This window comes from Meles meles, chromosome 7 (assembly GCF_922984935.1).
Source record: "Meles meles chromosome 7, mMelMel3.1 paternal haplotype, whole genome shotgun sequence".
NCBI classification, from domain to species: Eukaryota; Metazoa; Chordata; class Mammalia; order Carnivora; family Mustelidae; genus Meles; species Meles meles.
The window spans coordinates 11503258-11516952 of record NC_060072.1 but is presented as its reverse complement, the minus strand read 5'-3'; the positions used below and the strand labels follow the sequence as shown (position 1 = coordinate 11516952).

Genomic DNA, 13695 nt, shown 5'->3' with positions numbered 1-13695 from the left:
GCTCTCCCGTTGGATTTGTAGGTGTTTGCAATGTTTAGATAAGCTATCGAGCTGATCTCCTGTTACCTGATGTAGTCTCAGGCTGCTACTTCTCCGCCATCTTGACTCCTCCCCCCTACCCCATGTGTCTGTGTACTGGGTTCTGCCAGCTGCTATTTAAGGAAAGTTTCTCACCTCACTCCAGCTCACTCCCAAGCCGAGTCAGGGTCCTGTCGTCCTGTTGGGGCACAAGAAGAAGCTCATCGGACAAGGAGACTGCCATCTGAGAAGTTACAGAAGCAATGAAACCAAACACAGAAGGAAAGATGGGAGCAAGGGTTCTGGAAATTCCTTGAGGTCAGGAACATGTGTGTTTACTAACGGGTAAGAGCTAATACTGATCAAGTATTGAAGACAGGCAGGCTCCTGATGTGTCCCCTCACTGAGTACACACACACACTCCAGTTCGGGAACTTGAGTGTCTCTGATCCAAATCGTGTGTTTGTGACGACTGTGCTCTACTCCCTTTAACATACAAAAACACTTATTCATGTACAGTTGACCGTTGAAAAACACTGAGGTTAAGGGGAATGATCCCCATCATCGTGCAGTAAAAAATTCATGCATAACTTCTGACTTTTTAAAAAGATTTCTTATTTATTTGACAGAGAGAGAGAGAGAGAGTCAGCGAGGGAGGGAACACAAGCAGGGGCAATGAAAGAGGGAGAAGCAGGCTTCCTACTGGGCCGGGAGCCCGATGCAGGGCTCAGTCCCAGGACCCTGGGATCATGACCTGAGATGACAGCAGACCCTTACAACTCAGCCACCCAGGTGCCCCTTGACTTCCCAAAACTTAACTACTATTAGTCTACTCTTGACCAGAAGCCTTACCAATAACATAAACAGCTAATCAACACGTATTATGTATATTCTATGTATTATGTACTCAATTCTTGCAATAGAGTAAGCCAGAGAAAAGAAAGGGTTAAAAAAAATCATAAGTAGGGGCGCCTGGGTGGCTCAGTGGATTAAGCCTCTGTCTTTGGCTCAGGTCATGATCCCAGGGTCCTGGGATAGAGCACCACATCGGGCTCTCTGCTCAGCGGGGAGCCTGCTTCCTCCTCTCCCTCTCTCTGCCTGCCTCTCCGCATCCTTGTGATCTCTGTCAAATAAATAAATAAAATCTTAAAAAAGAAGAAAATCATAAGAGAAAGTACATTTACCATACTGTACATATATTTAATGAAAAAATCTGCATATAAGCAGATCTGTGTCGTTCAAATTTGTGTTGTTCAAGGGTCAGCTGTATAAATATTTTTTGTAAATGACTCCTCTCCTTCCACAGCGTTGGCTTGCAGCACTAACCAGTCTTTGTCTCGATCAATTTCCTGGTGCCACAGCTTCCCACAGCCTGTGTCCTCCTTGCTTCTGCAAGATTCTCCAGCCCACATGGCCTGGAGTCCTGCTGAGTCCTGGAGCAATCCCTACAGTCCGACTAAGGATTCTCAAGCCTTCCCAATAATGCCCAGTCTTCTCTGCTGTCCTCCCCCAACTTTGAACCTTAGACTGCTTCTAATTCTTTATCTAAAGGAAAGTGAAAAGAATAATCTCTTTGTATAAAACTTTGCATTTTGCATTTGAGATTGTTTCCTTAAGTCATTTCTGGAAACATGATGACTGGGTCAGAAGCTATCAGCACATACGAACTTTTTCAAACCTAGCGCCACACTGTGATGAAAAAAAATATACCAAGTCACATTCACACTCACAGTACATGAGGGTGTCCACTGCTCTGTTCTTAACAGTTCTTTGCAGTCTTTTGTAAAAAACACACCCTTATAGACAGAGAATTTCTTTTAGTTCTGTTATTAGCTTTTCTTGGGAGATAAGGAAAGACAGCAAATGTTGATTATATTTAAGCATTATTTCTTTAAGATCTTATTTATTTATTACTTGAGAGAGAAAGAGAGATTGAGAGAACGACTATGAGAAGGGGCAGAGGGAGAATCAGACTCCCCATGGAGCTGGGAGCCTGATGTGGGGCTCAATTCCAGGACCCCAGGATCATGAACTGAGCCAAAGACAGAAACTTAATCAACTGAGTCACCCATGCACCCCTAAGCATTATTTTTATTTATTTTGTTAGTAGTCTCTACACCCAATTTGGGACTTGAACTCACAACCCCAAGGTCAAGAGTCCCAAACTTTTCAGAATAAGCCAGCCAGGTGCCCCTAGGCCTTATTTGAAGAAGGCAAAAGAGCATTTATCAGCTTCCCCTCCTGAGACCTGACTGAAATGATAGTAAAGGTACTTACAGGTATAAAAATAACTAATAAGAGTAACTCACATTCGTGGCCTTTCCTCTGCACTGGTAATTGCTCTAAGACTTTACAAATAATAACCTGTCTTCTTCCAATAATCATGGAGTTGTGTGTGTATCATTTGTCTCCCTGTTTATAGATAAGGAAACTCAAGTACAGACTACGTGACGTGCTCCAGGTCAGAAATCTAGTAAGCGGTAGACTGGGTTCAAGTTTTCAAGGTCTTGCTTGCTGGACTCAAGAACTCACACACTGCCTCTCCTCATTCTGCTACCACTTGAAAAGGCCATTGGGCCCAACAGGAATCCAGAAGCTTAGACAAATGTTTGAAGGCAGATTGGATGGAGTATTGATAGCTGAATAAAGAAGAATAGAGGGAATTCCCATCAGAAAAACAGAGAGAAAGAACAAGGCAATAGGCAGGAAGAATGGTCTGCTAGGCAGAGCTTTGGAGAGGGAGACCAAAGATGAGAGGCAGGTGGAGGGGAAGCAGGAATAAGGTTACCAACCCCACACCCGACCCTATATTCATGGCAGCCTACGTCTACACCAGAAGAGGGAAAATCAGAAATGAAATACTCCAGAAAAAATACCTCTGTCTTCTGACATCTAAAGGGTCCTCATCTGATCACTCCACTGGGAAGCCTGTCAGTCAACTTACCTCTTTCTTAATATAAATGGGTAATCTATGATCAGATAGGTAAGAAAGATGACCAGATGGAAAGGGTGGCTAAGGTAAATAAAAAATGAGTCCAGAAGGGGTGCCTGTCGGTTCATTTGGTAGAGCATGCAACTCTTAATCTCAAGGTTATGAGTTCAAGCCCCAAAATGGGCACAGAGTTTCCTTTCAAAACAACAACAGGGCGCCTGGGTGGCTCAGTGGGTTAAGCCACTGCCTTCGGCTCAGGTCATGATCTCAGGGTCCTGGGATTGAGTCCCGTATTGGGTTCTCTGCTCAGCGGGGAGCTTGCTTCCCTCTCTCTCTCTCTGCCTGCCTCTCTGTCTACTTGTGATCGCTCTCTGTCAAATAAATAAATAAAATCTTAAAAAACAACAACAACAAAAATCAACTGGACTTAATAAACCTTAAAAACAATACCAGAAGAAGCACATAATTTTGATTATAGAAAATAATTTTTTAAATCTTGACCCAATGTCCTCGGGGAGATTAGAAAGGTGTTGTCTTCATAAAATGAGAACATGGTGCACTGAAAAAGTAAAATAATAATAATGATAATAATATACCAAAACAGGGCCTTTGGGACTTAAAAAGTGACTGATAAACTAAAGAAGTCTAGGTAAAGGTAGGAATAATCGCGGAAAACTTCCAGAAAATTAAACAAAAAGGTGAGAGAAGAAATGGATCTAAATGAGGAATGACAAGTTACCAATGCTATCAATTCTTACAAAATTACTTGAGAAAGAGCTGCAGGAAAAAAAAAAAAAGTTCATGTGTTTATAGGGTGAGGTGGAGGATAATGACCAAGAAAACAAGAGACAGAAAGATGGGAGGTCCAGGAAACAGGAAAATTAACATGGACAGAAAGGAACCCAAGGAATCCAGCTGGGCATGCAGTAGGCCTAGTGAGCAACAGCCCAGAATGGAGTAAGAAGTGAAGAGTTGTGTGGGGAAAGGGGACTTATAATAATATGTACGATATAGTATCTTATATAATGCACTGTTCAAAAGAAATTGAGGAAACGTTGAAAGTAACAGTGCAAGGGGTTAAAAAAAGGCAATTAGAAATTCAGGAAAAACTAAAGCTGTACAAGAAAGCATGTACAAAAAAAAAAAAAAGAAAGACAGAAAAAGAAAGCATGTACAGGGGTGCCTGGGTGGCTCACGGGGTTAAGCGTCTGCCTTCAGCTCAGGTCAGGATCCCAGGGTCCTGAGATCTTGTCCCACATCAGACTCCTCCCTCAGTGGGGAGCCTGCTTCTCCCTCTGCCTGCTGCTCCCCTCTCACTTTCTGACAAATTAATAAGAATCTTAAAAAAAAAAAAAAAAAGCACGTGCAACCTTATTTCACAAGTTAGCTTTACCGTAAACAATACTGAAAACATCACACATATGTAAACATTCTTCTCTGATTTTTCAACTTCTAAAACAAAAGAGGCCATTTAATTATGAGAACCAAATGCACTTGTTGCCAATATGTAAATCAAAGCACAATGGTGGAAGTTGGGAGCCAAAGCACTGAAGAGAGGAGGAGGATGAATATCCGCATTTTACAAAGTGAGGACCCAAAAATACCAGCTACAATTGAGATGCTAGGAAATGAAGAGGTAAGAAAGGGGGCAGGGGGAAAAGGAACAAAGGTGGGGAGGTGTGTAAGAAAAAATATAAAAATAACTGAAATCATCATCTGCCCTAGTAAGAAATAAGTAGCTCATATTGCAATTTAAAAATCAAGGGAATGAAGTTAGCTATCGTGGTGGGTGACTACTGCTGTGCACCAGGCACCGTTCTAAGTGATTTGGACGCATCCACTCATACATTAGTTCTCACCATGACTCTGTAAGAAAAGGAACTGAAGCCCAGAAAGGGTAGGTAATTGACCCAGAGCACCCCGCTAGTGCCAGAGCCAAATTCAAATCCAGACTCCCTGTCTCCAGAGCCTACACTCTCACCTACTCTGTTCTCCCACTGTAGGAATATCATAGAAAGATACTGATTAACCTAAAGGAAAAGCAACACAATTAACAGTGATTGTTTTTAATTGGGAAAGTGGGTGAGCAGAGCCCTCAGGACTAATGGATTTGTTTTACATGCATGTTACTATGTGCATGTTTGTGCATGCATGTTTGTGCATGTTACTATGATTTTTTTGATTTTTTTAAAGATTTTATTCATTTATTTAACAGACAGAGATCACAAGTAGGCAGAGAGGCAGGCAGAGAGAGAAGGGGGAAGCAGGCTCCCTGCCAAGCAGAGAGCCCGATGCGGGGCTCGATCCCAGGACCCTGGGATCATGACCTGAGCTGAAGGCAGAGGCTTAACTCACTGAGCCACCCAGGTGCCCCTTTTTCTTTAATTTTAAGAAAGTGGAAATCCCTTTAGAGCAGTGAGTAACAGCTCACCCCAATAATGGGCTGGTTTCTGGCACCACCACGTTCAAGATGATGAGAGCCAGTGGATCAGTACCCATAAGAAATCAGCCTGACTCCTGATGTGACAAGTGACAGTGTGGGGAAACCTCGGTGGTAGATAAAGTAAGTGCTCTAAGAAAAGTGGGATGATAACATAGGTTCAATGAGAATAATCAGCATGAGCGCCACCCTTCCACAGGTATATGGTCTAGCCATCCCTCACCCACTCCCACAGGCACCCATGGCTTTTCCTCCACTCAAAGGTAGCAAGACTCCTTGGAGGAAAACTGAATTCCAGGGGCCTTCAATAGCCCCTACTCCAGAAGGAAAGGATGCTTCGGGGATGTTCAGAGTGGTGCTCAATAGAGTACCCACTGGCAATCCTACCAAATTACATAGAATAATGATGATCCTTGATAATGATTATTCTGATCATGTTTAATTAGGCCAGTCTGAGTCTGTGAAAGGCCGTGAGTTCCTAATAGTGTTCAAAGGAGAAGAGCTGAGACCAAGTGCACAGAAAAGGTAGATAAAAAGGTCAAAAGTTGTAATGCAAAAAGGAGTTAGTATAATGGGGATTGTTTCACTGTTAATTAATCCTAATAAGAAATGCAGTCTTTTTTAAATAAAGATTTTGTTTATTTGAGAGATAGAAGCGAGAGCATGAACAGAGGGAGGGAGGGAGGAGGGGCAGGCAGAGGGAGAGGGGGAAGCAGAATTCCCACGGAGCAGGGGTCCCAGGCAGCAAAATGACATCATGAAGCACAAGGACCAAGAGCAAAAGCAGAGAGCAGCAGCAGTGTGTGGGCAGAATAAGCCAGAACCCGGGTGACACCAAATATTCGCCAATGTGTCTGCACTCTCGGGCCCAGCCTTCCGGTCCTCTGCTATTCTGGGCCTGGCCCTGACCCATGTCCTGGGCCTCAACTGGGTTTGATGCTGGACAATGCTCCCTCCTGTCTGATTAGTATCCGGGTGTCCCTGGCTAGCCTGCAGATTGCTCAGTTCCTGGCAAAGCTGGCAAGAGGAGAAGGAGGGAAGAAGCCTGCCCCTGCCCACCTCCGTGGCTCCAACAGGACACGGAGCCCTCCCATCTCCACCTCCCATCCCCCCTGGCTCTGGCTAAGCTCTCTGGAGGCAGCAGGACAGAGAGTCTCACCAAAGCATCTCCCTGGAAGGGCTGCAGGCAGGCTCCTCGGGCAGGGAGGAAAGGGGAGCCAAGGACAGGACCAAGTTCAAACTCCTTAGCCTGCCCCTGCCCCCAGTTCCCTAATGCCCCCACTCCTGTCTTCCTCACTGATCACTGATTCCGTGTTGCCTTGGTCCAGGCACCCTCATGGACACCTCGTTTCCCTGCTTCTTTCATTTTTTTTCTTTTTAATTTTTGTTTCAAGTAGGCTCCATGCCCAACGTGAAGCTTGAACTCACAACCCTGAGATGGAGAGTTGCAGACTCTAGCCAGAACCTGAGCCCATCCTTGCTTCTGATCACACCTCAGCCTCTAGGCCATTGCTTAGGCTGCCCCCCCCCCTCCAAAATGCCTTTCCCCACCTTCGTCACCCTGTAAAAGTTTACCTGTGCTGAGAGGCTCAGCTCAACCACTGCTTCCCCTGCCGTCTTCCCCCGTGGACCCTCCGGGTTCCCCTTCAGTGTGCGCTGTCCTGACTGCAGTCCTCTGTGTGTCCTCCTCCGTTGGACTCTGAGCACTGGCGGGACGATGTCTATTCCTTGCCGCACCTCCTGTCGGGGCCTCCCGGGGAACCCTGAGCTGCACTCAGATCCGAGGTGTGGGAGCACAGCGCACTCAGCTTCACTCCCCGCTGAGCAGTTCCACTGTTTTCTTGTCTATCCTGATGAAAAGCTTGTTGTGGCCGAGAACAAATAAGACCATGCCTCAGATTTCACACGAATTACCCTCCTGATTTAATGTGCTTTGGACAGTCCTCCCAGATTTCTGGGCATGGAAATGTTTTCATGCTCCAGCCATGGCGTTGTTTATGCGAAGAGAAAGAGAAAGAGGAAATTGCAGTAAAACATGGGTGTCCTGATGCCTGAGCCTTAGCAGGAATTTCCAAAGCCTCCCCACCCCCGGGGTGGCCAGGCCAGGTCTGGATGTTGGGCCCAGCTCCCTCCACCCTCACCCCACTTTTGTCTGCTAACTGCTGCCAGGAACATGGGGAGAAGGGGGGAGGCCATTTCCTTCCTGCCCTGTAGGCTCCTCTGAAGGCACAGAGAAACCATGTTCCTGTGGAGAGTAGCCGGCCCCCAATAAATACATTCTGAAGGAGAGGAGGAGGAGGAGGAAGGAGGAAAAAAAGGAGAAGAAGGGAAAAAGGAGGAGGAGGAGGACGACGAGGAGGAGAAAAAGGAGGAGGATGGAAGAAGAAAAGGGGACATGGGTGGGGTGGGATGGTGGTGGCGCTGGGTGGCTCAGTGGTTTGGGCCTCTGCCTTCAGGTCAGGTCATGATCTCAGGGTCCTGGGATTGAGCCCCACATCGGACTCTCTGCTCAGCGGGGAGCCTGCTTCCTCCTCTCTCTGCCTACTTGTGATCTCTCTCTGTCAAATAAATAAAATCTTAAAAAAAAAAAAGAAAGAAAAAGAAAAGGGGACAAGGAGGAGGAAGGGGAGGACAAAGAGGAGGAAAGAGGGAGGAGTGGGAGGAGGAGAAGGAAGAACCAAAAGACTTGTACAAAATCAATCAGTAGATCCCAACAGGACTTAAGTGTAAGCTAGAAAGAAAAATCTACAAATGTCCTGGGAAAAATATTTTTTAAAAATAATGTTGAGTTGGAGGAACTTTTCTTTTCTTTTTCTTTTTTTTTTTTTTTTTTTTGGAGGAACTTTTCTAATCAAGATGCAAATCCCAGATGCCAGAAAGGGAAAGTTTCCGTGATCTGACCTCTTAACAGTTAAAAATTGCATAGCACGCCATGAATGAACTCAGACTACAGCGAGAGTCCAGGAAGCCCCACCCTCGATCCTTGGACCAGCAAAAGCTGAGCGCCCACAAAACACGACAGATCCTAGGAATCCCCATGAAGAGACTGAAGCCAAGTTCTTAAGAGATGGGATCAGAGAATCCCCGGGAAGAGACTCACCCAGACTCACACGGTTGTTGGCAGGCAGGGCAGAAGGGAAGACCAGGCCTCCTGAAAGCACGTTTGGTAAGAAATGAGATTTTTACAATCCAAAGACTCCTAGGTTTACCTCTGCTGGCAAACACACGGATCTAAGTTCACGCCCTTATCATCAACCCCAGGAGTCTACAGTTTGGTCTTTTCAGATTCCAAGACGAGACCACGCTGCAGTGTGACCCTTCTCACCCCTGGCCCCTCTCTTCCCTCTGCTGCGAGCACACAGGCCAACCTCTTCCTCTTCCTGCCCCACAGTGGGCGGAACAGAGGCCCCAGTGGGGGCAGGGAGGAAAGCTCAGACATCTCCCTGCTCTGTCTCCCGGTCATGGTCGTGGTCGTGGTCACGGTACCCTGGGCCAGTCACTCCCTGTGAGGCCCCAGTTCCCTGCAGGCTGGGCCCTGCACAGACACTCAGAGACACTGTGGCAACACAACCCTGAGTCCTTGTACCTCAAAAGGAAATCCCTTGCTGGGGGCGGCCCAGAGGCCCTGCCTCACCTGCCCTCCACCTGCCCTGCTTTCTCCAAATTCCCGAAGGCATGAGCACCCCGACATCTGCCTTCCATCTGGGGTCACCTGTCTGCAACCCGAGTTGAGCAGTGTCCCACTCCCTCTCCACTGTTTTTGGGCACAGGGGGAGGGGAGAAGCAGTCAGACAAACCCGGCTACAAATCCGGGCTGTGTCCCTGCTCTGCGTGGGACCTGGGGCTGGAACTGCAGGTTCCCCTTCATCAACAAATCGTGACAACACACGTTCCTTTCCTGACAGAGCTCTTTGGAGGGGGAGTCCACAGGCAAGTCCCCACCCTGAACTACCCAGGGATCATCCTTGGAGCTGAGACACATCCAGGGGTTCGTGGCTGTGTGGACCCGCGTGTGTGTCTGGGCAATAACCACACCTCGGGGCCCAGATATATCGGGACCTGAACAGAAACTGAAAGTGTCCACGGCCCAGCAGCTTGTGAGCAAACGGACACGTCCGGGCCGGTCCCACCCTACCGCCCACCCTCGGCTGTCCTGACTCCCTCAAAGGAACAAGCCCACACCTGACATGCCAGGTCCTTCTCCCCTCAGCCCTTCCTGCCACTGACACACTGTGGGACGCTCAGCAAATGACTCCCCCACCCACTAACAACCCCCAGGGCTTGTTTCCAGCCCTTCCTCTCTGTCCCTCCCACCGCACCTCCTCCCTGCCATGCCTGCCTTTTTCACTTCCCTGTCCCCAACATACCAGCTGCTCACCACGTACTTGCCATATGGCAGCCACTAAATGCCACCGGGGGCTTCCAGGCATTCGCTGATGCAGATCCTTCTGCCAGGAGCACCCGCTTCACCAGCTGGAAAAATCAAGCTCATCCTTCAGAGCCTCACTCGGGCATCACCTCCTCTGAGAAGCCCTCCAGCAGCCTCCCTAGCAGAGTCCCTGTGTCTTACTCTGCTCCCATGGCACCTGGGGGAGGGACCGAAATCCACTTCTCTTGTCACCATGTCCTTGTCTTCCCTTCCCCCCTTCGGATCTAATCAGGTCTCTCTAGACTTGTCCTTGATGCCAGGACAGCCCCAGGACACCCGCCCTTGATGGCCAAGTGCCCCTTGCAAGGCTGCAGACGCTGGCAGGAGACAGCTGAGGAACCCCTGCTGTTCTCAACAGTGGACAGAGCTGGGGGTGTACCAGGCGCTGGGCGGGCCCCGTCCACGCAGTCTTGTCTGGTGCCACAGCAGCTCTGGGAGATCTGAACCCCTGCACGGACACAGAAGCCGAGGGGGAAGGACCCCACGGCTTGTGAGGTTTGCAGAGTCTGGACAGCAATGGGCCGTGCACCTGCACACAGGGAAGCCAACCTGACCCTCCCATCCGGGCAAGTGTCCCCAGGCATTGTGTCTCCTCTCCAGTGTTGAGGGAGGGACAGAGTGATACACTGATGACCCAAGAATCGCACCCCAAGGTTTGTGATGATCACCCCGTGGGTGGCCTGGGAGGTCGGCGTCATTGGCAGATGGGGAAAGCCAGGTGAGGGGACAGGTGGTGGCTTGGGTCCAGCCACTCAGGGAAGGAGCCGAAAGTCAAGGCCACACTGACACTCGGACCTCAGACACGTGGCTGAAGCTGTTCGTCCACGTCACCTTCCTCGGCTCCTTGTTGCTCATTGTTGTGTGAACTCCCTTCCTCCTGATTGTTCTCCCTTTCCCGAGCTGGCGGTTCACCTGCCGCCATGACGGAACCACGGTGAGATGCGGAGCGCGACACGACATCCCTGGGAGCTGCAGCCCGAGGGTCTCATGCCTGTGTGTCATGGCCTCGCAGTGTGTGGACCTCGCCGAGCTCCAGGATCACAGCCCCGCAGGGCGGCGGCCAGGCTGGGGCTGTAGACCCCTCAGGTGAGGATTCGGTGTCTTTGACCTGCAGGGACGAGTGCCGAGTCCCCCCCACCTGGGGACCCGATAGATCTAGTGACTATAAAATCAGGCTCCTCTTGACGCCCAAGGATCACAAAGAAAGTCACCCAGGATGAGCGCAGTTCCAGAGTCGGGGTCTCGGGCAACATATCTGGTTAATCAGCCATGCCAGCCCTCAGGGACGGTGACCCTGGCTCAGGGGAAAGTCACCTTCACACCTTAGAGCGAGGTGTCTGGCTGACAGCACAGCACCATCAGGCAGAGGCTGGGACAGTCAGCAGACGGGGGCTCACGACCAGCACCCCCACCTCGTCTCTCCATCCGTGGGGACACGTGGTGGGCTTGGCCCTGCTGGACCTTAGGCTTCGTGTTTCAGAGCAGGGACCCCACCTGCCGGGTCTCCCTCTGTCTAGGGACCGGGGCGGGGGTGGCCTGAGTAGGGGCTGCAAACTGGACATGGAACACCAAGGACTTCTGAAGCCATCAGAGTGGCTGGCAGAGACCGACACCTGAGGGGACTGCGTCCATGCTGATGGCACCTGGTCACTCATGGACGTGGAAGGGGAGCCACGGGTCAGGGTCACTTGTCACCCAGCTGCCAGGGTCACCGCGTGGACAACCTTATTGGTCTTTGCTCAGATCCCTGGTCAAATCCTACTTCAGGAAGGCTCAGAACTAAGTATGAAGATGACAAAATCAGGGGTACCAGGGTGGCTCAGTTGGTTGGGTGTCTGCCTTCGGTTCAGGTATCATTACAGGGTCCTGGGATCGAGACCCGCATGGGGCTCCCTGCTCAGCAGATAGCCCGCTTCTCTGTCTCCCTCTGCTTGCTGCTCTGCTTACTTGTGCTCTCTCTCCATCTCTGTCAAATAAATAAAATCTTTAAAAAAAAAAAAAAAGATGACAGAATCAAACATGTCGTCTTCTCACATAGTCCAACAATTCTAACTTTCTTATTCCTGGCCTTCCTATTGCTTGTTCCTCCAAACCTCTTTTGATCTACGTCCCCTGCATCCCCTTTCGTTCCGTCCCGTCAGTCCCCAATTTCCTTACTCCAGGTTCCTTGTTCCTTCCCCTCATTGACTCCCCCTGCCCGCCCTGCAATAACCCCTCCCTCACTGGGCTCAGCTTCAGAAATGCCAAACTCCTCCACCTCCCAACACAAAAGCTTTATTTGGCACTTTTCCCCCCTCTAATAAGGCACCTCCATGTCTTTGTCCCACACATGTCCCTGCTCCCCGCCCTGCTCGGGGATCACGGAGTCGGGCCCTCCTTCAGACTTTCATAGATCTCAGTGAGCTTCTCCAACTTGCTCTCCAGCTCCCGGGCCTGCCATCTCATGTCTTCAGCTGACTCTGTCTTTGCACCCTTTTGCAAGTGCTCTGAGTCTTTCAACAGGTTGACCACATCCTTTGCAAGGGAGAGACCTGCAGTGGCCGCACCCATGATCCGGGCTCCTTTGGTCATTGCCAGAGCAGGGCCTCCAAAAGCTTTCTGCACCTGCTGGCCACTTCGAACTGAGAATCTCGGAGCTGTCATAAGGAGCCTGGCATTGACTACAAGACGAGGTTTGACTTTGGCTAGCTTGATGGCACAAATATTCTTTGCAATGTTTTGCAGGGCTCTAAAACATTTATCCGTTAAGGAACTAATCTGGGGTCTATGGTCATACAGAACCTTTGCAACGACCTGCCCTTTGTCAAAACCAGCTGATGTCAGGTCTGCTTGGGCTTTTGCAGACAACTCGCTTGAGTCTTCCACGATGCTGGTAGACACCTGGGTCACAGTGGCTGCTGCTCCCAGCCCTATCCCAGTTGCCAAGAGTGCCAGACTGGCCCCTGCTGTCACAGGAGCCAGACCCAGACCAAGGATGCTCAGGAGGCCAGACACAACACCAGCAGAGCCGGATACTACGTTGGCGATGGTGCAGTCCCGGTGTACCCTGTCCACCTCCTCTGCAAGATCGTGGAGCTTTACTATACTCTCCTCAAGCTCCACTTTCAACTGGGGGAACTTATGTAGAAACCTTTCCGTAACCTGCTGCTCTTCAGCCTCCAGATCCATGGTTCTTTGCAGCTCATTCAGACCTTCACGTAGGGCTTCTGCCTCCTCCCTGTAACAGGGAAGGTCAAGGGATTAGGAGAAGCTTATCTGGAAAATGGGCTCCATTTGCTCTAACCTACACACACCACAGAACTTTTACTGTAAACCAAATGGAAAACAATGTTACAAATGCAAAGAATCCTTCCTGCAATCTAACACACACCAGTCAGGGAATAAATAAGTCCGTGTCATCCTCGGAAGCTCTTAAATAGTGGCTATTGGGGGAAGATGGCCTCACCGTCAAGGACAGGGCCCCACAGTCAGTACCACAGTGTCTGTAGACTGGGAACTCTGCAGATGAAGAAAGGGAAGTGCGGTTGGAGTGGGAAATCCTTCGTTCGGAGAAACGTCATGTGTGCTGAGGGATGAACCTACCCACAGAGGTCTGCTCTCACCCTGGACACTGGGAAGGGAGCGCTAGGCCCCACCTAGGATGTCAAGGGTCCTAGAACAATACGATTGTCTTCCGTTGCCTGGGTCTTTGGTCTCGGGACAGCCTGACAAGATGATGGAGTCTTTGGGTCATGAGCTGTCAGTTGTGACCATGGAGGATCTAGAAACTGGCCTCCCGGGGGAGCAGAAGGCAACAGGTCAGTGGCGCCTGGGTGGCTCAGTAGGTTAAAGACCCTGCCTTCGGATCAGGTCATGATCCCAGGGTCCTGGGATCGA

At 49.7% G+C, this 13695-nt stretch overlaps 1 protein-coding gene across 1 annotated transcript; it reads right to left on the bottom strand.

Moving 5' to 3' along the window:
* Nucleotides 1-12177: 12177 nt before the first annotated feature.
* LOC123946306 (apolipoprotein L2-like) lies at nt 12178-12987 on the bottom strand. The gene has a single exon (XM_046011780.1). The coding sequence runs from the start codon at nt 12985-12987 to the stop codon at nt 12178-12180; it is 810 nt and encodes a 269-aa protein (XP_045867736.1).
* Nucleotides 12988-13695: the final 708 nt, after the last annotated feature.